The sequence below is a fragment of the Lagenorhynchus albirostris genome, chromosome 13 (assembly GCF_949774975.1).
Source record: "Lagenorhynchus albirostris chromosome 13, mLagAlb1.1, whole genome shotgun sequence".
NCBI classification, from domain to species: Eukaryota; Metazoa; Chordata; class Mammalia; order Artiodactyla; family Delphinidae; genus Lagenorhynchus; species Lagenorhynchus albirostris.
The window spans coordinates 36,229,373-36,254,442 of NC_083107.1; the positions used below are offsets into that span (position 1 = coordinate 36,229,373).

Genomic DNA, 25,070 nt, shown 5'->3' on the forward strand with positions numbered 1-25,070 from the left:
CATAAAAAGGTCACTTCTGTGTAAATTATTAATCTTTTATCCCAAAATTTAGGGTAACATCATTTGTAGAATACAAAGTTAGTTTTGTCCTTATTAAGACTTATTTTAATTTTTAACTGAAAATTTGATGTTAAATAAACTTCAATTTTATTTCTTTTCCCACTAAATATAAACCAAACATCCTTTTTGTGCACAAGTGATTTCTTAAACACAAAAATTGTTTATATTACTTGGCTTTCTATATAATAAATACATTTTTTCAGTATCTAACACTCTAAAATTCTTACTCTTAAGGTAAAAATTGGTTATATACTATTTTTAATTTTATTTTTATATAAAACATAATCTCTAAGGAAAGAAGAAACATTAAGCCTAATAAGAATGAAACCCCCAAAAAAGACAATGATGGAAAGCCTAAGATTCATCAATGTTGTAGGAAAAACAAGCAAAGTCATAAGTACTTACAGGAGAGAGAGCTGGTTCATTCTCCTTATTAAGGCGTTTTTCTTATTAACTAACATAAACCACTCCTGCATCATAGCTTCTTCTTCTTCTGTGTTCCTTCCTATAATTTAGGAAGAGATATTTCTTATTCTATTGACATTTACAAGCCAAATAATAGTTCAGCACAAGTGTTTTGTTTTTTTTTCTTTTTAACACGAAACATATTTTAGCAATCCCAACAGTACAAGTTAAACTGTTTATAACAACATCAGATTAAAGTCCGAGGCCTGAAAAAAGAAATCAATATTTAAAAATTCATAAGCCAATCTCCAAAGCTGCTATTATTCACCTTGTATATTTCAGTCCCCCGAACATATTTATAGATCATACTAAGTACAATACTAATACTAAGTACAGTTAAAAAAAAAAAAAGTGTTCCAACTTTTAAATCCTCCCCAGAGGCTGACTTGTTATTATGTTTCAGTGAGGAACTCGTGGTGCTGACAGACATACGGTCATGATAAAAATAAATAAATTAATTAAAAACCACATTAAAAAATCATTATGAGAATTATAAGACTACCAGTAAGGTCACAGAAGTCAATAGATTTTGTGAGAGCTTCCACCTGTAACAACTTGCTTTTTTTCTTATTTTCCTCCCCCAAAGCAAACTAAAGGTATACATACATATACCATTCCAGAACTCATCATCTCTAACAGGGTAAACACTTGCAAATTATTTTAAATACATTGTAAATGACCAGGCTACAAAAATACTTAGAGCTATCTGTGAAAAAACATGATGAACATAATAATGTTCAGTAAATGAGAAAACATTTGAGCAGAGAGATGATTTAAAATTTTAATTATAAATTTACTGATTGTACATTTAAAATTCATTTTCCCTAATATCCATTCCATCATCTGTACCACCCCTCCCCTCAAAAGGCCAGTATGTCAAGGATTATAACATATAGCATATATTTGGTATTGTTCATGCAGAAGTAGGCCACAATCATACTCAAGAAAAATATTAATTCCCCAACCTTCTTCCTTCCTCTCCCTTCAAATTGTATCTAGTCAAATTTACAATTCTTTGACTTTTTTTTTCTGAATTTCGCCCATGATTGGCTTATTGTTTTGCTAGACCATTATTTAATACTTCAGTCCAACTTCTAGATAGATTCATAGGGTTAACTTAAATATCTACTAAAAAATTAAATATCCCAGGTGAAGACTAAATAGCCTAGTCAATTTCCTAAGTTTCATTTTCTTCTTAAGTGAGATATTTTCTTTTAACTTTCAAACACACTACCAGTCCATTAAAAAATATTCAAACAATACAGAGGTATAATTGAGTAAAAAGTCAAGGCCTCTTTCACCACCCCCACCCTCTCCAATTCCCCCATCCACCTCCCTTCTCCAGAAGTACTATTGCAGTTTAGCGTATCTTCTTCCAGACCACATACGTAGCTATGTCTATCACATACAGGTATATACCTTATCTGGACACATACAGGTTTCTTTAACATAAGGACCCTGTGATTTGTTGTTGTCATGCTGTTTGAAGATCTACTTCATTCTTTTTTAATACTTGCATAAATTATGGATGAACCATAATTTATTTACCTGTTTCCACATTAACAGAAATTTGAAAAAATCTTTAGAATGAAAATCTAAAATAAAGAGCTGATCTGTGTGCAAAAGATTAAACATGTATTTCTGAGCATCCCTGTAAAATAGATATCTGTTGTTCATTATTAGGGAAAATAGAGGATATGTGCTTTCATTAAAGTCTGTTAAACTTTATGGTATGAAGCAGATCTAGGATAGATTCTTTGAGTATGAACAAAGGTCTTTATTGTTTTACAGCATTTTTAATCTCTCTTTTAGGGTAGCTGGTTTTGTATTCACTTTGGACCATGTGATGTCTTGACACTGGTCATGTGATATAGGCTGCGATAGGCACAAATCCCTGGGTAGCAACAAAAGAAGAAAGAGTAAAAAGAAAAAGCTGAGAAAAAGCTTGCAATTTGGAAAAAGGCCAATTGTACCCTGGTGAAGGCCTTTTTGATCACTGAAATGACACATGTGTGCAATATTAATAGGTGCAGTTCTTATGATATTTTGTTTTCTGATTAAAGACTTAATTCTTGCATTCATAACCTAAGTGGTTTCTAAAAATATACACATATTAAAACGTTGTTTTGAGTTTAACCTAACCTGTAATTGAGGCTTTCAGGCAATAAGACTAGAAGCAACTAGCCTATTTTTAAATTAGCATCATTTTCTTCAATGGAAGACTGCTTCCTTGAGAATAACAATATTGATGTGGTACTGTGTTATTTTCAGTTTAACTCATGCCTATGATTTCTACATAAGAATAAAAGATCCACCTCCCCTAACTGTTAGGAAATGAGAAGAGTCTCATGTTTAAAAAGGGAATAAGCCAAACAATAAGAAATATTTAAAGACATATTATTCAGTGCTACATAGATTATAGAAATTAACTGAAAAAAACATATTTGAGGTTAAATCAATTCTGTATCACTAACTCCTTATCTGAGATAGTACACAGTGATGGAAATCTATACTTAGCCTAGTAATAAAAAAATTAAATTTTCTTCTAATACATCATTACACTATTGTTTTTAGGGATTTAAAATTTTTTTAATTTAAAAAGCTTTTAAAAGCCAGTAAGTTGAACCATTACAAATTAATCCTGACTTTAATAACTGGTTAAAGACCCCTTTAGCTTTATAAGTAACAAAAAATATTAAAGCCTGTGATCACAGTGAGCTTTTCTCATTTCTCCTCTAACCATTTGTTATTTAATCCAATACTAGTAATCCAATTTGTCCATCAGACTTTTAAAGGGCAGAATGCAACTTCCTCAGCTTAGACACTTTTCAAAGTACAATATATTTTTCAAATGAATGCTGGATGTTTCATTTTTCCCAACTATTCCTAGCTCTAATGCATGAGGAAAAAAAGAACAAGATGAACATTGTTCATACTGATTAAGTAAGAGCTCATTAAAGAGCTGTCAGTGCGGTACTTTGAATATGCATGAAGCATATAATCAGATCTAGTACCGTCACTAGAGGAGAATACGGTAAGTACAAAGGATTGATTTAATTACTTAGAGTGGGCTGTGGTGGTAAAGCAGTCTTGTTAGTGCAAAAAGAAAAAGAGGTTGTATTCTGGCACTGTTAGAAAAAAGGCAGTTTTAGCTTCTGACACAATACATAATCTCAGAATAAAGCACTTTACATTGTAGCTTAAAATGAAGATGGTCATTATTTTATAAAATGGCCACAAATCATTTTATCTTGTTTAAACTCACCTAGTTAACTACCTCTCTTTCAAAATTATCTTTAATTTGTAATCACAACTACAATTTTATCACCTTAGAGTCAATACTGATACTTTAAATTTTTTTCAGTTTCATGAACTGAAAAGTTCAAAACCTATATTATTGAAGCCCATTTTGAAATTTAAAAAATGACAAAACACTACAGTTCAGTACACAGTGACTAAAATGTGAAAGCATGGCCGGGTTGTTAAAATATATTTTAAAACAGAGTGCCTCATGTTTATTATAAATATACTACCAATAAAAACATCACCTTAACATTTTAAAGTATTGACTAATACAGTCTCTGGTAATGTTTTTTTCTACTTTGTTTCCTTAAAGAATTCTGTTTTGTTATTTTGCCTTGTGGAATGTAACGTCTTTCTGACATCACAATCTCTTATTGTCAGTTTTATCTTTTAATCAATTATTATAGCTGAGTATGATTTATAAAAACTATTAAATAATGAAGAGTAATGAAAATAGCAGGAAAAGTAATATGTAAATATGACTTCAAATCATTCTTCCTATCACATAGTTAACAAAAAACACTTAACACAAAGCAGCATAATATAGCACTACATGTGGTATAAATACTTAATAAATGTTGGTTGACAACTGCCTTTATATTCCATCTCCTCCCTCCCCAAATGATTTAAAGTTAAGATTTAACTTAAGAATTCATTTCTTCACCCAGGAACATGTATGTAGTTTTCATTTGTTTTTTCCAAAGCAGCATTTTCAATGTAAATTTTAAAATGAACAAGAGGAAAGTGATGTTAAAAACCTGAAATTATGAGTTATATTTTCAAAAACTGTCTACTAGCTAACCTTTCCTAATTAATCTTTCACCATAAGCTTATTGTCTATTTAGAAAGATATATTTTCAGACAGTGCATTCTTTTTTTTTTTTTGCGGTACGCGGGCCTCTCCCTGCTGTGGCCTCTCCCGTCGTGGAGCACAGGCTCCGGACGCGCAGGCCCAGCGGCCATGGCTCACAGGCCCAGCCGCTCCACGGCATGTGGGATCTTCCCGGACTGGGGCAAGAACCCGTGTCCCCTGCATCGGCAGGTGGACTCTCAACCACTGCGCCACCAGGGAAGCCCAATGCATTATATAAATGCAAAATAAGGAACAATACAATTTTAGCTGAAAAGAAGAGGAATTCAATGGGAAACAAAGAAAACACAGAGATGAAGGCACTGTTGAAACATATACACAAATTCAAGATTTTCCACTATGAAAACATTATATAATGCTGAAATCGTGCCATAGCTCCATAGTGGAGATGGCTGACTAGTGATCACATATGGCCCTTAAAGGACACAACGTAGCAAACACAAACCAAACATAAAAACAACAAAGCTGCCATTACAAATTGTCCCTATGGTATGATTACACGTATATGATAACCTCTGAAAGATTTAGTATATTAAAATAGAGATACACATGAAGGTATCCAACTAACTGATACTGGACAAACATATTTTAATAACACAGGAGGTGAATTCTGGTAGATTTACTTAATGGATGAGAAAGATTAATTTACTGCAGTTACATAGGGTCATGGACACATGAACTCCAAAGCCAACATCATTACAGGACTCCAGTGCTCCAGTTTTAGAAAATATTTTAAGCTTAGGAAATAGAGCTTTATTATGAAAACAAATTTTACTATATGAGCAAACAGTTGATAAATGTTTCTACACTAAGAAAATCCTCTAACAGCAATCAATGTAAATGAAGAATCTCATAATCCTTATTGATGTCTTCAGCAATTGTCTTAAAACTATTTGGTCAGGGCTTCCCTGGTGGTGCAGTGGTTGAGAGTCCGCCTGCCGATGCAGGGGACACGGGTTCGTGCCCCGGTCTGGGAAGATCCCACATGCTGTGGAGCGCCTGGGCCCGTGAGCCATGGCCGTTGAGCCTGCGCGTCCAGAGCCTGTGCTCCACAACAGGAGAGGCCACAACAGTGAGAGGCCCACACACCGCAAAAAAAAAAACAAAACTATTTGGTCAGCATGATATATTTGTTATAGTATTAAGTATATAAACTTTGGGGGAAAATCCTGTCTCCTTTTGTTGAAGTAAAATAAAAACTAACCCATTCTCTCAAAATAAACACATCTTTTATTTACCCATTTAGTAAAACAGAATGTGGGGAGAGATTCAGGGCAACATCTCTCTACAGATAAATTCTGACAGACTTCTATGGACATACCTATGCAGGAGGAGGTATAGACAAGTTCACCCAAGCTCTTCCTCCTTAGACTTATACAAAAGAAAATGTTATTTCTAAAGGCCAGAAATTAACAGCAATCTTCTTGTGCCAACTTCTTAATAGAGTCTGAACAGACTTTTTATGCCAAAGGTCAGTGCTTAATTTCTCAAAAGGTAAATTAAGCACAAACTTAATATAGTACAAAAATAAACTAAAAAGTATGAAAGTAATCATCATCAGAAAATTCACAACCAATAAAATTCTTTGTATTTACTTACAGTCTAGCATATTTAAAAAATTACATGTGGGATGGAGTTGCTTCCATAACTTTTCAGTGCTCTTAGCCTTTAAAAGTATTAATATGACCCACATTTCAGGTAATGCATGACTATTTTGACTGTTGACAGATAGATATTTGGCTGAGGTCAAAACACTCAGAACTCTGAAACTGTATTTATTTTTCAAGTTGCATTTAACATACTTTGTAAAATGGGATAAAATACAGTGAGTCATTTTTATATGCATCATTCAACCAAACACACTAATGTCTACTTGGAGGATCAACTGGGCATCCTCCAATAAGGGGAAAACTTGAATTGTGAGCCACACTTACAGATGGATAGCTTCCCCTGCCAGTTCTCCCCTTTCTTGAAGCCCCCTTTGTTTGGCCTGCACCTGGCAGACTCTTCTCTACCCCCTCCCTCTCCTAGAGCCTTCTTGTAGTCATGTCATGGAAATGACTTTAAAGAGTGGCCCTAGAAGTGACAGATATATTAATGTTAAAGACGAGCATTAACAGTTGAATAAAATTATTTCTGGAAAAGTGGGAGTGGAGAGAAACAGTATTTCTAGATTAATGTATCTTAAGATGTGATTTTTTTTTTTTTTTTTTTTTTTTTGCGGTACGTGGGCCTCTCACTGTTGTGGCCTCTCCCACTGCGGAGCAACAGGCTCCAGATGCACAGGCCCAGCAGCCATGGCTCACGGGCCTAGCCGCTCTGCGGCATGTGGGATCTTCCTGGACCGGGGCACGAACCCGTGTCCCCTGCATCAGCAGGCAGACTCTCAACCACTGCGCCACCAGGGAAGCCCAAGATGTGATTTTAAGTACATATATATAGATAAATTAAATGTTACAAGAGATATTACTAAAGTTTTATATATTCAAGAAGGTCAAAATTTTGGGGGGAGATCTTCTCATTGGGAGAACAGGGGTTTATATTTTTTAAAGTCATTTGGGCACACAGTTTTTTATGTGGTGGTCTGGGAACTCAATCCGTAATTTAAGTACTTTATGGAAAAACAACTGACTCAGAAATGAACTTTAGAATAAAGACCTCTTATAAATTAAGGACTACCTTTATGAATGTTTACTTACATTAATTCTGAGAAACTCCTGCAGATAAGACTATAAATTCTGGTAGGGCCAAGCATAATTTATAACTGTATACCATCTATAGTTTCTATGGCTGGTTAGGTCTGTCGTTTGGAATACGATGCAAATAAGATGAACATTGAATCTGCATCTCAAATGGCTTTCTTCCAGTTCAGTTAAAAAAAATTGACTGAACCCTTTGATCTTAGACCAATTAACCTCTCTAAACATCAGTTTCTCCTTCTCTGAAAGTATAATCGTATTACTTACCTCATATGGTTGATGGAGGAATTAAATGAGAAAATCTGTGTAAAGTCCTTAGCACAGTGCCCACAACTAAAAATGCTAGCTATGATGACGATCATGAAGAGGGTGATAATGGCACGTGCGGCACTGAGCCAAGAACTGGAGATAGAAAGATGACCAAGATGTGGTCGGTGCCCTCAAAAGGGCTTATCCGTCTAGTGTGGAGACAGACACATAATCAGGGACAGCTGAGTGAGGATAAATTTCTAAACAATTCCTTGGACACAAATTATATTTTAAATCTTCGTTAGTGATAACAAAGTCTATAGTTAGTATAATTAGTATGTCATTGGTCATAAGCAAGATAGGTGAAAAATGTGGGTGAATAAGCACAAACTCATCTTTGAAGCTGGAAAAACAAAGTGAATGCCCTTTTGGGTCAGCAGTGTCACAGCTGCATACAAAAGAGCCATAGCTATGGTGACACAATAATGTGGCTGTGCTCCAGGTAATGACAGTCTAGTTATTTGCAATGGGTTTTAGAGATTGAAGAACAAAGTAGATCATGAAATACTACTTAATATCCAAAAATGAAAGAGGTAAATTTTAAGATTGAAAATTATAGACTAATAGAACACATCTAAAAGTTTACCAGTTATCAAAATAAAGAAAAAAAAGACAATTTGAAGTACAAATTGATATAATTTTAAGAAAAGAAGGCCCTCAACAAGAAAAACCAAATATTTATAAAGCAAAAAAGCTTCACCGAGATAGTAAGTTTTCATCATTTTTATAGAGAGATTTTGATGTTAAAAGCAAAGCATCATTAAATCGGCTTACGAAGTTGGCAATATAGATAAAAAAGATGATTTACTAAATGCCAGGTGAGAATGAGATTTGATTTTGTTGAAAGTGTGGAAAATATATGTAATTTTTAAAATACAGAAGGACAAACCAGGCAGATATGCTCCAAATAGGCTTCTAATAAAGAGTTTCAATCAGCTACTCTTTTAGGTAACCCTGTGCTGCTTAAAGTCTTTAAATGTCCTAAAAAAATCATAGCAGGGTGTCCCCAGAGCCTCCAGTTTCCAGTAAGGGATGAGTTCAACCCCCAACCCCCAGTGCGCTACACACACAGTAACTTCCTCTTCCTCCCTACACCTTGTCTGATCATGCTTGGGGGTTCAGATAACCAGGCAACACTGCGATATATCTTTCCTTATGTACCTTCTTAAAAATCTTTACTCAGTGAGGGAGAGCTGAAGGGAATTAGGCCTATCCCCTCCTAGCCTGCGGCCACATTCATTCTCTAAACAGAGAAGCCTAATGAAAGCAGGACACTGCAGAGCCATCTCCAGCAGTCTTTTAACTTGCACACAGCTTCAACAATTATACAACATTTTAAATCAAATATAACGAATGTTGCTTTTCAAGACCAGGCCAGGTGACTAGCGTGAGTTTCAGCATTATACTACCTCATCCAATGCCCCTTAACCTTCCCAGTGGAGCCATTCTCTTCACCAGGACACAGAGACATTCATGATGGACTTGCGTCCACAGTGCTGCTTCCTGAAGTCTTGGAAAGAGTGTCTCAAAGATGCTCTATGTCATATATCTCCCTCACCAGATGACTGAGAACCAATAGCTTTCTCATAGACTGGGAATAATAATAATGATGATTATGATAATAACATCAAATATTTAATGAGGTTATATAACTTACCTAAAATAATAGTTAGTGGAAGAACTAGGCCTCAAATCCAGGCAGTCTGTCTTGTGAACCACCATTCTTAGCCATCCTACTTGACACTCATAGGTAACCAGTCTTACCAGAATGGGCCCTTTATTTAGAATTCAGGCCAACCTGACAAAGCCTTCATAATGGCTCTGATGAGCAAAGCAGAAAAAACAAAGCAAAACAAAACCCCAAAACAGAAAGCAAACCTTCCCACCTCTGATAAACAAACAAGTTCATCCATTAGCAGAGGTGGTTTTGTTTACTCTTCCCGTGTAGGTCACTGAGACTTAACAATGATCTCAGAGCAGTACATCAAGGAGTGTCAAGGGGAGTCAGCCTTTCTTCCTATGCAGATATGTCTATGTGATCCTTGAATTATAGGTTGGTGTATGATGTCTTCAAGAAACGGGGGATTCCAGGGATACTTGTCTAATTCTTGGGCAACTACAAGCTATGCTGATTCCATTTGAGCATTTGAGGCATCCTTCAATGAAAATGGCCAAACAAGAATACTCTGCCTGAATGGACTTGAGGACACGGGGAGGGGGGAGGGTAAATTGGGATGAAGTGAGAGCGTGGCATTGACATATATACACTACCAAATGTAAAACAGATAGCTACTGGGAAGCAGCTGCATAGCACAGAGAGATCAGCTCAGTGCTTTGTGACCACCTAGAGGGGTGGGATAGGGAGGGTGGGAGGGAGATGCAAGAGGGAGGGGATATGGGGATATATGTATACATATAGCTGATTCACTTTGCTATACAGCAGAAACTAACACAACATTGTAAAGCAATTATACTCCAATAAAGATGTTTAAAAAAAAAATACTCTGCCTACCATGATATTATCAGGGTGCATTCAAGTTCCACCTCTGCTCTTTAAAAGCTGTGGCAATTTGGGTAAATTACTTAATCTCCCTACGCCTCAGTTTCCTTATTTGTAAAGTGAAGATAATAAAACTACCTCATAGGGTCTTGTGAAGATTAAGTGAGTTAATGTATGTAAAGTACTTAGAATAGTGCCTGGCGTATAATAAATGCTGTAAGTAGTATAATGGTGGTTGCTATATTCTCTCCGTTTCTACACACACACACACACCCTTATATATACAATACACACACATGCACATGCACATGCACACACACACACAACAGTACAGATCCACATTCCTCAAGCTTCAGGATCCTCCCTGCTGTCTGATTCCTAGGATTACTGATGGGAGTAAGGCATGGTGACTCCTCATGGCAGGGTCTCACAGTTTTTCTGACTGCCTGTGCAAGCACCAGATAGGCCTACTCACAGAAGTAAACATACTGGGCAACTTGGTGCAAGTTTTAAGATGTTAGTGCCATTGAGCATGACATTTCTAGTATCTTTACATATCTACTTTACTGGACCAATCGACCAAAATACATCCTACCATCATTTCATATTTTTCATTCCTCTTAAGTATGGAAGCCCAGCAACTACCCATTACCCATTTTTCTTCTCTTAAAAGAGCTACTCAAATGCAAACCCTCCAGGAGACAGTCTCCTTTCCAAGGTTACACATGTACTGTGAAGTCTATTCCAAAGCTTCTCTTGCTAATAGCAGTTCCTTCAGTCAGAAATTCAGAGAAAATAAAAATCTAATGTGACTCTCAGAATCTCTAGAATTACCAAAAATAATTTTCAGATTTCTCCTCAACTTAATTCCCAGGACATGTTCAATTTGCCCTTTATCATGATATAAATTTTTAGATAACCTTTTGACTGAAGAACATCATGCTCCCCAATACCCACTCTCAGATTCTGGCATAAGTCGTATGAGCCAAGCTCCAGCAGTTAGTTACATGTCCTTCTGTTGTGTTGTATATCCTCTCCCTTTCCTTCAAAGCTACAGCTCACTTAAAAAAGGTCAGAGCAGGGGACTTCCCTGGTGGTCCAGTGGTAAAGAATCCGCCTGCCAATGCAGGGAACGCAGGTTCGATCCCTGGTCAGGGAACTAAGATCCCAAATGCCGCAGGGCAACTAAGCCCATATGCCGCAACTACTGAGCTTGAGTGCCTCAACTAGAGCCCGAGTGCCGCAAACTACAGAGCCCAGGCACTCTGGAACCTGCGCACCACAACTACAGAGCCCAAGTGCCCTGGAGCCTGTGCACCACAACTAGAGAAGAGAAAACCCACATGCCACAACTAGAGAGAAGCCCACACGCCACAACAAAAGATCCTGCAAGCCTCAACGAAGATCCCATATGCTGCAACTAAGACCCATTGCAACAAAAAAATTAATTAAATAAATAAATAATAAATCTTAAAAAAAATAAAATAAAACACAATCTACATTCCCACTCAAAGTCATGGTCAACTCCAAATCTATTTAGTCCTCATGATGTTCCTGTTAATATTGTATATTTCAGAATTCAGCAAAATTGCTACCTAGTCTATGGTGACAGTTTTGCAATGTTCAGTATAACTTTCTTTAACCTTTTACTTAGATTCAAAATAGGCACATGAGTCAAAACAAATAGTATTAAAAGTTAAAAATTTTTGGCTCCCTTTCATTTTATCCTCATGAGAAATTAAAATATTTTTGACTATTTTATAATTTAGTTCTGTGGTAGGTTATTCACACCCTCCATACAAAAAACTATTTCTATTTTTTAAATCAATGAAATTTATAAAAAATCATTTTTAATTAAAAAAAATAATACCAGCCTAAGTATCATCTTTGACTTACATTTTTATTTTTATTTTTTTTTACATCTTTATTGGAGTATAATTGCTTTACAATGTTGTGTTAGTTTCTACTGTACAACAAAGTGAACCAGCTATATGTATACATATATCCCCATATACCCTCCCTCTTAAGCTTCCCTCCCATCCTCCCTAAACTCACCCCTTTAGGTCATCACAAAGTATCAAGCTGATCTCCCTGTGCTATGCTGAAGCTTCCCACTAGCCATCCACTTTACATTTGGTAGTGTATATATGTCAGTGTTACTCTCACTTCGTCCCAGCTTCCCCTTCCTCCCTATGTCCTCAAATCCATTCTCTACATCTGCACCTTTTTTTTAAAACATCTTTATTGGAGTATAACTGCTTTACAATGTTGTGTTAGTTTCTGCTGTATAACAAAGTGAATCAGCTATATGTATACATATATCTCCATATGCCCTCCCTCTTCAGCCTCCCTCCCACCCTCCCTATCCCACCCCTCTAGGTGGTCACAAAGCACCAAGTTGATCTCCCTACACTATGCAGCTGCTTCCCACTAGCTATCTATTTTACATTTGGTAGTGTGTATATGTCAATGCTACTCTCTCACTTTGTCCCAGCTTACCCTTCCCCCTCCCCATGTCCTCAAGTCCATTCTCTACATCTGCATCTTTATTCCTGTTCTGCCCCTAGGTTCATCAGAACCTTTTTTTTTTTTTAGATTCCATATACATGTGTTAGCATACGGTATTTGTTTTTCTCTTTCTGACTTACTTCACTGTGTATGACAGACTCTAGGTCCATCCACCTCACTACAAATAGCTCAATTTCATTCCTTTTTATGGCTGAGTAGTATTCCATTGTATGTATGTGCCACATCTTTTTTATCCATTCATCTGTCAATGGACACTTAGGTTGCTTCCATGTCCTGGCTATTGTAAATAGTGCTGAGGTGAATGTTGTGGTACATGACTCTTTTTGAAGTATGGTTTTCTCAGTGTATATGCCCAGGAGTGGGACTGCTGGGTCATAAGGTAGTTCTATTTTTAGTTTTCTAAGGAACCTCCATACTGTTCTCCATAGTGGCTGTATCAATTTACATTCCCACCAACAGTGCAAGATGGTTCCCTTTTCTCCACACCCTCTCCAGCATCTATTGTTTGTAGATTTTTTGATGATGGTCATTCTGACCGGTGTGAGATGATACCTCATTGTGGTTTTGATTTGCACTTCTCTAATGATTAGTGATGTTGAGCAACTTTTCATGTGTTTGTTGGCAATCTGTATGTCTTCTTTGGAGAAATGTCTATTTAGGTCTTCTGCCCATTTTTGGATTGGGTTGTTTGTTTTTTTGATATTGAGCTGCCTGAGCAGCTTGTATATTTTGGAGATTAATCCTTTGTCAGTTGCTTCATTTGCAAATATTTTCTCCCATTCTGAGGGTTGTCTTTTCGTTTTGTTTATGGTTTCCTTTGCTGTGCAAAAGCTTTAAAGTTTCATTAGGTCCCATTTTTTTGTTTATGTTTTTATTTCCATTACTCTAGGAAGTGGGTCAAAAAGGATCTTGCTGTGGTTTATGTCATAGAGTGTTCTGCCTATGTTTTCCTCTAAGAGTTTTATAGTGTCTGGCCTTACATTTAGGTCTTTAATCCATTTTGAGTTTATTTTTGTGTATGGTGTTAGGAAGTGTTCTAATTTCATTCTTTTACATGTAGCTGTCCAGTTTTCCCAACACCACTTATTGAAAAGGCTCTCTTTTCTCCATTGTATACTCTTGCCTCCTTTGTCAAAGATAAGGTGACCATATGTGCATGGGTTTATCACTGGGCTTTCTATCCTGTTCCATTGATCTATATTTCTGTTTTTGTGCCAGTACCATACTGTCTTGATTACTGTAGCTTTGTAGTATAGTCTGAAGTCAGGGAGCCTGATTCCTCCAGCTCCGTTTTTCTTTCTCAAGATTGCTTTGGCTATTCGGGGTCTTTTTTGTTTCCATACAAATTGTAAAATTTCATGTTCTAGTTCTGTGAAAAATGCCATTGGTAATTTGATAGGGATTGCATTGAATCTGTAGATTGCTTTGGGTAGTATACTGACTTACATTTTGAACTTTCCTTAAAGAGCTAGATCCCTTGAGAGAATAACATATAGCTATGACCAAGGCCAGCTCAGAAATGTCTAATGGAGGATAATATGCTGGTGGGGAAGAAATGTTGGCACTTTACTCAACTCCTAGCTTTGGCCACCAAGTGGTGCTATCAATTCAGAGTGAACTGGCACTGGGGGAGTAGGGTTGGGTGGCTTTGGGTTGGTAAATTGTAAAACCAGTCAGTAAATGCAGAGGACACTCACAAGTCGGATGTTCATAATTCTGTGTACTGTGAATTCACGTATCATCTCCCACTCAATGTCATCAGTATAAAAACAAGGGAGAAAATGAATTCATATAATCTTATTTTGGTGGTAAAGTCCATTGTACTCTGTCAGGAAAATAACTGTTTATATAAAAATATTTGTCCCAAACTTTATCCTTTCAGGCTATGTAGCTATAAAAATAATCACACAATTTTGATTAATCTTCCTCCCTCTACAATATTCATCCAAATCCTCCCATTAAAACAAAAACAAAAAACCTTTACAGAAAAAACTATCAGCGATAAGCATTACAAATTAATCAGTAATGTTAAGCATTTAAAAATATCTAATTTAATTTTAAAAACAGGTATCAGCTCAATGGTTTTTCCTTAATTTCTACTGTAAACTTTTCCTGAGGAAATAGTTCCTCTGAGTGGATGAATGCCTTTCACATTCCAGCTTAGAAGTGACATGTGGGAACAGGGAACAGATGCAGTGACTATATGTTTAGTTTTCTTATGTGATGCACCTAGAGGCCTATGAAGAATGTTAAAAGCATAACTAAAAGCTAAAAAAAAAAAAAAAAAAAAAAGACATAATAATTTACAATCCACTAGAAGAAGAACTGGAAATGTCTCTACAATGGAATGAACAATGATTTGAAAGCAGAACTTTGGGAAATCTGTATAACAATAAAAGTTAGGTTCACTGCTGTTCAATTAGACAGTTCTATCCCAAAGATGAGGAGACTTAGCAAGAATCAGTGTGTACCCAGTTGTCTCTGTACATGAACATCTGTGTTTTCTGAGAAAAATGTTTCCATCTGGAAAGATTGGGAGAAAAGTGTTGGAGCAGAGTTTACATCCTTCCATAAACTATCTTTATTTTCACTCTGGACAGGGGAGGCAATTCACATATGCTTATCCATCTCTATTGTCATACTTAGTTAAATCAAATCATGAAATCTTGGTTAAGCTTCTTAGGATAGCATCAAGATGAAGCAGAAGAGCAGAACATACATTTGCAAAGTTGGTTCTTACATGGATGTCCTAAAATAAATTTCTCAGATACAGTGCTTAAGTTGTTTATTTCTGTACGTACCTCACAAAACTATATAACTAGTATATCAATTCAACGAAACGTATATGGGTTGGGGGGCTAGCAAAATTCCTAAGGCTCTCTCCTAGTTATTTATTTAGTTGTGAAAATGTTCACAGAAACATTTATCTGTTAGTTTTTATATGTAAGACAAGGATTAATGCCCCCTTCCCCCAAAATTAAAAGCCCAACAACTTTCCAGTCTTATGACAAATTGCCAAACCAGTTCTTCAGGAATTTCTTGGGAGAGACAGCATGCACATGCACGCATGAGTGTATGTTTTGAGGGAAGAGAAGAGTTATAATAGAAAGAGGGATAATCATATTACTTAGAAGCAAAGGAAAATTTTAAAGTAAAGGTAGAAACAATAATAAATAACAAAACCACTACTATGACTGATGGCAGCTACTTTCATATTGAGCACTAAGCCTCTGCCAGGCTCTGTGCTAAGTACTCGTATACAAATTTTATCTATATCTGTAGCAATATATTTTAGACTCCCAATAACCTTCTGAAATAGGTTTCATCAGCCTTTAAAAAAATTAACAGAGGGAACAGGGGCTCAGAGAGGATAAGTAACTTGTCCAAGACCACCCAGACTCTAGCTGGCATCTTGCTGACTTTCAAGTCTATGCTCTTGAATCTCTATGTTATGTTACTTCCTTTAGCACTTGTAACACTGTGAGTTTAGCATATCTTAGTCTCTTGTTTCTCAAAATGTGATCTGTGGATCACCTGTATTAGAATTGCCTAGAATATGGGCTCCACCACAGATCCACTGAATCAGAATCGGTTAGGTGGGGCCTGGGAATCTGTATCTTAAACAAACTTCTCAGGTGTTTTTTTAAGGCAGATAAAAGTTTGAGAACGAATGTCTTAGCCCTTTCACAAATAAGTCACCGAGTTTTTTTTTTTTTTAAAGAAATGATGATATTCCATGTATAAGATGTTATTTTAGCATTGGCATGACATTACACAAATTTAATTTCACATTCAGAAGAAAAACATGTTGCTGCCAAATCAGTTCAAATGCCTAAATTTTGTTTCATAGATAGTTGCTGAGAAAAACACATTTTCCTGGAATTTCTACTTTTTTAAGTGTTAAAAAATTTTATTGCAGTCTAGAATAAGGATGTACCTCACTTTAGGCAATAGACATGTTCCAAATTGAAAATTATGGTGATGTGATAATTCTTTAGGTTCAAAAAATATATTTTATATTTCTAATTCAAAATTTCTAGAAGTAGAAAATACTATCTAAATATCACCAGTAGATATTATATACATTTGTTCCCCTCGATAAATGAACAAACATGAGTCAGCAGATGAAAAAGTCACCTTCAGACTATGTAGTAAAAAGCTGGGACATACAGTGCGTGCCAAGGAGAGAAGACACAAATGTTAGAAATGAGAACTGCAGCGGGTTCTTTACATTCTGAATCAGAGATTCCTTTCTAGAAATCCTATGATCCATGGACTTCCCTGGCAGTCCAGTGGTTAAGACTCCACCCTTCCAATGCAGGGGGTGCGGTTAGATTCCTGGCCAGGGAACTAAGATCCCACATGCCAAGCGGTGTGGCAAAAAAAAAAAAAAATTAGAAAATCTATGATCCAATATCTATTGCGTGAACTAGAATGATCCAACAACAGTTGTGTGCTACTACTTCTAAATATAATTTATATATTTTCCATCTTTAAATAATACGAATAATGAAATGCAGATAGAAACAGTTATGAAGGATGTTTGAATTAGCTGAACAAATTGTGAGAGTAAAGAAATTCTGAAAGTAGGACAACAGTTTTAATTTTTCTTGTTAACTACAGAAGGAAAAAACTATAGAAAGAAAAGAATTTAGGAATGTTACCAATTGTTAAAACAGAGGGTATTAAAAAAGAAAAGAGCAAAAACAGTGTAAGCACCTTAAAATTTAAAGTCTCCTTTTAAAACAAACTTTACTATTTTCTTCACACCGTATTTTATTCGTTATTGATCATTTTCAATAATCAAAGGACTATCCCAGTATATGTAATACATAGTAATAAATAAAATGCATAAATGTGCAAAGAGAACAATATTAACTTATTATAAATATTTCATTTAGTGTTTGATGGTGATATTCCTAATATATTAGTGTTTTTCATCTTTTGGTATTTTTTATTTCAAAGGAGACCTCGACAAATTTAAGTATTAAAGAGATCATATAAATAATAATAGCGGACATTTACCAGGCACTGTAAAAATGATTGATATAAGGTACCTAATTCTCACAATTCTTAGCTGCCATACCACATCAACTCTGACTCAGTGTGAGAACATTTGAACTAATTATATTCACTAACCAGGGTTAAATTTTAACACTCAGTGTATAGTGCCTTAGGCATAACAAGGCTCAAAAAATATTTGTTGAATGAATGAAAATCACAAGACATAAAAGGATAAATGAATTTCACCCTTTATGGGAATTAAAGTAGGCTCTTTCCCTCAGTTTTTATGTTTCAAGCTGTAGCATCTTCATTCTATGAAAGTGGGAACTGAGGCTCATAGCTCTGAAGCTGGGCTAGTAAGCAGGAATGCATATAGCACAGTAGAATGGGATTCTGGCTATCATTCTCCCAGCCAGAGTTCCAACTCACCACTGGAAGGGCTAAGCCTAATGTTTTCAGGTGAAGGTATGCTGAGGATTAAGCTTGGAAGAAAAGCCTCTCCTGTAGTTATGCTACAGCAATGAAGGACAGATGGGCTTCAGTACTTAATGGACAGAAGTACCAGAGAGAAGGTTTACATGGAGACCTTGGAGAACTGGGCCTTGGCTCACTGTTCTTCCACCTGGCTATGACTCTGCTAATCAAGGATGTGACAGAATCAATCCTTTAACATATTTTTTTAATGCTTTTTATTTTTCTGAGTATTGGATTAGAATATAATTTCATGAAACTGTACTATTTCTTGCAATTAGAAAGTGATTTTATATTATTTCATATTCTTGGAGTTAGGTGAGATAAAGTAACTAAAATCTTGACACAGCTAAAAACACACAGACACACAAAACAGACACCACATTTCCAAAAGTATGTTAGCATTTTACTTCCAAAAAGGAATGGATTCTATCAACTCTTAGAGTCTATCAAAGGATGTGGCTCATTGCCTTTGGAAATTGTGTTAAACAGTCACTTTGTACAAAATTTTCAGACATAAAATGTTAATTTTTTTTTTTTTTACTGGCTTCTTGATAATGACACAAATTTAATTCCTTATGAATTTTCATTTATAATTATCTTAGCAGGGAACAATAGCTAAGTCTATACTATCTTGGAACCTTAGAGATCATTTTATTTACTTTACAGCACCAAATTCACTTAATTTGTTTTTACTTATGAAAGTTCCTTTGCAGAGACAGTATTATAATCTTGTCTATTTCATATTTTATGTCTGTAGAAGTCAAATGGAAACACTCTACTTTAATAAACTAAAAACTTCATTTTCTATTTCACCATGGTATGTCATATGGTGACAGAAAAAAATTTCTTTAATGAGAAATCTACACTTAATTTTTTTTTTAGTTTTGTAAGTAAAATGCCAAAATAGATATCTCACTTAGTTTAATGTATATTTTTAATGACATGGCCTCTTTTCTCATTGTAACTTATATGAAAATAGATATACTATAGCTATTAAAAAAGAATCTCTACATAATGAAGACATTTTATTACATGGATACTATTTCCTATCCATACTTGTAAGAAGCACAGAAATATCATACTAAATGAAAGAGGATATAGAATAACCAGATATAAAAAAACTTCTAAAACTTCCATTTTATTTAAAAGATAGTTTCTATTTTTTGCCGACTTTATCAACTATGATTGTTCAAGTTATTCCTATTACTGTAGGGTTCCCTCCTTTCACTTTGTTATAAGTGTGAATAAATTACAATGTCTTAAGCCATATGAACAAAATTCAATGTACAAAAATATGATTTTTCAGGATAAGAGAAAATTTAAAGAATAGTATATGGAAATATCAGAAATACATGTGTTAAATGTGAGAAAAGTTGCCAAAAATTTTCTCTACACAAAACCTGAAAAGTGTTACTGTATTAAACTTCCTTTCCTTCCTTCCCTGGTTATTTATTAGCTGTATAGAATCAGTTTAACTCTAAGTTCAGATGTCTTTACATATAAAAATATACCCAGTTTTGGTTTTCATTTTCCCTTTCTAGATATGGGTATGGTGAGGGATAGAGTTGACTACTCCCAATCTCCTAGTAAGTGTACAGTGACTGCTAGAAAAAAGAGATAGAGCTGGTGAAAAATATGTTCCTTACAAATACATAATTTAACTATCATAAAATGTTTTTTAATCAAAGAAGACATTTTCACAGTATTCACTGAGGCAATCTTAACTTTATGTTGTTATCCATACTCTAAACCATAAAAACTACACTATCTGCCACTTTCTAAATCATAGAATCAAATGGTCTATATAGACCCTGTTTTAATGTTAATGAATTTATAGACACAAATAGCTAGCATCAAGGCTAGAGTGAAAAGCAGAACACTTCAAGCATTTAATACAGCTAAAGGGGCAGATTAGAGATGAATAACAAAATCACCTGGTAAAAAAGGAAAAAGGTGTAGCATTAAAAGGCTTTTTGCTTTATATGTGAAACAATACTGAGAAACATGTATTTTAGCACTTGTACTCAACAGGCACTCCAAACTATGCACTGATGAGAACAGAAACCCATCCTTTCTAATAATCTTGTGACAAAAGCTAAAAGACACATCCTATTAACTACTGATCTCAACTGCTAAAGCAGAGTACTTCCTGGTGCCTTTTATGTAGAATGCTGCTATTAAAAAACCACTAAACATTCACTGTGAACAACACAGAATCATTCATCTTTTATCAGCATCTCTTGTTAGAAGAGTATGAGTGGGGCTGAAGGTGTCATTGATATTATGGAGTGGAAATTAATCAGAAATTTTTCTCATATTTTCCTCATCTCACTAATTTACTTTTGTACAAATTTCCTCCTGTTAAAAAGTTCATACCCAACCCCCTGTTGTACTCTTTTAAGTTGAGAATATTCAACGAGTGCGTCCACTGAAAAGCACCAAGTCCTAACACAAAAAGCATTCGAAATTCTCATTTAGTTGTCTTTATTTTGCTAGCGCCATGTGGTCCTTGAAGATGTAGAAAACACGGGAAGCTGAGTAAAGATCAGAGCAAGCTCATTAGCATTCTGACAAAATTGGAGTGGTGGAGATGTATAGTTTGCCTAGTTTGTCGTTTTGAAAGCTACCGGTGGTAAGCTTTCTATTTCATTGTGCTTTTGTCTTTTGGGGGGGTTTCAAAGCAGCAGGGTATTTGTTAGCCCTAGGTTTGCACAATGCATTGTGGGAACCTTTCCTGCACATTCAGCCCTATATAGTATCATTCCAGTCTGAGTCAAAAAGTTTTTTTTTTTTTTTCACCATTTATAAGAAAGGACATGTGTGTGAATCTTAGTGCACAGCCTCAATACATTTATCACAGCTTTGTCTTTCTCTTTTGCCTGAATCATAAAGTCCACAAAAAGTCAGAATAAGAATCTGAAGGACATAATTTTCAATATTTTAAAAATGTCATTCATTTCAGACCACAACATTAAAACATTAATTTATTTTCTGCTCTTTGTCATAAACAACTAACAACAACCCGCAGGACTGATAAAGTTAGTTAAAATTCAAAACCTTACTGCTTACTATAATAGACTTTAATTCTACTTTTGAAAATAGTATAGAGGAAAAAAAGTGGTTTATGTTTTAGAATTTATGTAAATAAAGAATACCCCTTAGAAGAATTAAATAAGTTATTACCCTAGTCATTTGATTTTCTTCATCGTCTTCTTTTTCTTTTCTTTTCCTTTTTTTTTTTTTTAAACGTAAGGCTCACTTTGAAGAGTTAAATGGGCTACATTAATGCTACTATTCAGCATGAATGTTTCCAAGTTGCAGTGAAATGGATAAAGGTCTTTGGGGATGAATTTATCTGCTAAATCCTTGTGGTTGCCCTCCTATCTTGGATGATGACCCAAAAGAATGTCAACAGCTCATTTTCCCAGAGAGCTGGAAGGAGTCCCTATGCAAGCATAATCTGCACATTCTCAAAGAACCATTTCAAACATTATATTTCACAAGCGGTTTTAAGTGATTTTCCTCTCATCTCTCGTATCCTAACAGTACTTTGGATATCAATGCCTCTGAAATGAGGGTTAAACAAAGTTTACACATGAATTCTACATATGGCATAGAAATTTTTAGATTTTCAATATATATTTTAGAAACACGGTTATCTTGTTACAATAATATATTTATGGCACTGAGTTAAATGTCTAAACTAAAGATTAGTAACCACATTTTCTATTATAAAAAATGTGCTTTTTTATTATTAGTTGTCATTTTGCTTAGAATCAAACCTTATTTATGAGAAGTGTTCATAGTTTTTCTTAATTTCTAATTATTAAAAATCCAGAGGAAGCTAAAGAGCAGTGATGAGTACAATATAGTATATGAGTAATCTGGTAAAAATAGTTAATAGTAAGAGAATGGATCATTTCTATATGAAGTCTCTGACAGAATAGCATTTGGTTATATTCCATTTTATTTCCTTTGTACAGTAAGTGATATGTTGTCAAGGGGGGGGTAGATTTTATATATTAACTATTCATATTATATTAGAGCATGTAATTAAAATGATACATTTTTAATGTAATGATACATTTTTAATGTAATTAAAATGATACATTTCTTTATTTCTAATTTAAGCTCTAATTTTCACCCCTTTAGGCTTTTCTTAGGCCTTCTTCTACAATTTAAAAATCATTCTTAAAACAAACAAAAACAGAAAAAAAAACTATGTATAATTTTGTAGTTATAGTGTAAGCCTATTTATATATTGTTAGAACATGAAACTTGAGTAACTTATAGCTTAATATTTAAGTGTATCCCAACATTGAGCTGTTCTACTGCTAGCTTTAAAACTATTTAAAAAATGGATGTTACCACAGTAATAATGACAGAATTAGTTCTATACTTTGCAATATGAGTATAGCCACAAAAATTATTTATCTACTTCACTGAATTCTCCTACCAAAGTTTCTTGAATAAAATTGTTTGGAGTAGCTGTATCAAATTAGAGAGCAGTCAGGAGTGTCTAAGTCCAGCTTTAAAACAAATATCTTAACAATTACTTAGCCATATGGAAAATAGGGTATGTCTCTCCCAAAACCATTTAAAAAATATATTGTCTATCTTGAATTTAGACTTCATTAGAAACCATTTCTGACTTGTAATACCAAGATTGCTGAAATACCACCTTTTAAACAACCATGAAAAGACATGTAAAAAAGCTGAACTCTTTAAAGCTGCCAATGAATGATTTTGATTTTTAAAGCATAAAAAAAAATGGAGTTAGAGCATTATGAGTAAACAAACACAGTTGCATAGTTAGATACAGATACACAGATGCTAATGTAGCTTTTTTTCCATTATGCCAAATTTGAAGCCTCTTCACAAGTGTTCACATTGTACTTGTGTTTGGGTTCCTACGACTTAAAGGCCAGATGCTTTTCACAAATGACCAACAGTTGTAGTTAGAATAAATTAATGATTGATTTTTTTAAAGCTTTGATGGAATTAAGCATACTTCTTTTCTCAATGTGCCTATGTGAATGTTTGCCCGTTAAACTTTTTTTTTTTTTTTTTTGACAAGTGAGGCCACCCGGCAGAAAACAACTGATGCAAAACCCAGGAGTAATCCCTCTGTTTAGTTCAACACTATGGTTAGCCTTAACACCGCCTCTATTATTCAATGGATTTAGAGAAACTTTCATTTATTTGTTGGCCTCAGTTTTCAATTCCGTTGCCCTCTTTAAGAAACCTAGACTTATTCCTATGTAAATACATTTGCATACTGGTACAATGAAATGTTCTCGAATTTTTATTACTCTACTAAGCTAAATAGGGGTTGTGTACATATGTAGTTTGAAAGATAAAGAGTCAAGATAGAATCATTACTAAGGATTTTAAACATACTGCAATAAACCTATGATGTCCATGGCCCAAGACTAATGTAGTTATTTCCAACAATATTTTAACAATATACAGTCATCTATTTTACAAAACCTAAAGCCATTGGAACCTAAGAAATGTATTTTATTATCACAGAATCAGTGTCAATTTACTACATTAAATTGTGTTACTTTTTTCCTCTAGGAATCTTTAAAAATATATATTTTTACTATAGAGAATATTTTACATTCTCTAGCGTTCAGTCTAAACTACAAAAGGTTTACTCTACATGAGATAAGTAAGTAGAATATGAATTTTTAGTTTATTTAGGAGATCCAAATTAGGGATTCACTTAGCTGTGTGTATACTATAGCAATCTATATTGTTTTTCTCTAAACATTTACTTAAATAAATGAACTGTATAACAAACAGCATGGCTTAGGAGAAGGAAAACATGTTGGACTGAGAGTCAGAAAATAATAGCTCTGTACCAATCTTTTACTCTGGTTTTAGACTAGATGATGTCTAAGATTCTTCACATTTTCAAGCAGTTATAACTTTGTGGCATTAATTTATACAAAACAAATTGTTATAATATTATAAGTTAATATTAGGAATTTGTTCAAAAGTTAATTCTTATAGTCTTCCTTACTCCACAAATGCTTTTGAAAGTGAATAGTACAAATTGCACTATGTATGTATAGACTGCACAAGGCTAAGATTCAGTAATAGAACTTCATAATAAAATCTCCACTTAACAAAAAATGGATCATATAAATCTTAGTAAGGAAATCTTAATACTCTTTCTTAGCTGTCTTCCCTAGTTAATGCAATCAGCACTGATACCCAGCAAAACATGTCATCCAGAATGATGGAATTAGCAATACCACCCACACCCCACTTCTTCCTGTTTTCTTCCTTATTTAGTTTTTCCTTATAACAACAACATTAGTTTCTGGAAATATCCAGTTAAGAAGAGGTGCACATAGACTCAGACATCCAGATGTTCAAATAGGACTTTTTAACTTTATCAAGGAAAGAAAATGGAAAAATGATGATGACATTCTACTATCCAGAAGACAAGCAGAGGTCTCCAACTCAAAATGCACTTAGTATTACTGTATATAGTATTCTCTTGGGAATAAAAAATAAACATGCATTTCAGGGTTCTAGCTAGTCATGTAAATTTCTTCTATAAAATTGATTTTCCTATTGGACTAAGCATATCAATATGAAAACAAATGAACTAACGAAGTGCCCTAATTAACAATTTTGCACGTGAATACAGACATTAGAGCAACACTGCTGCCATTAAAGTCTTTTCCATGGCATATCTGTTTCTGTTAACATTTCAATAGACCAATTAAATGACCTTTCCCCCTTCAGACTCAATTAAGCTATTTGAACTTCAAATGCCACCTTGCCTTGTATTTATACAAAATTTACACAGAGGAAATTAATTTTTTAGTTTTAATGGGTT

General features: G+C 34.6%; 1 protein-coding gene across 4 annotated transcripts in view; it reads right to left on the reverse strand.

The window, feature by feature from the left end:
• The window catches only part of EHBP1 (EH domain binding protein 1), a 348,334-nt gene that overhangs the window by 8,206 nt on the left and 315,058 nt on the right, over positions 1-25,070 (reverse strand). For all 4 annotated transcript variants that reach the window (XM_060169057.1, XM_060169058.1, XM_060169056.1 and 1 more), the window contains one exon: positions 466-565. In XM_060169057.1, the coding sequence (XP_060025040.1) occupies positions 466-565 (100 nt within the window). The remainder of the gene's footprint in view (positions 1-465; positions 566-25,070) is intronic.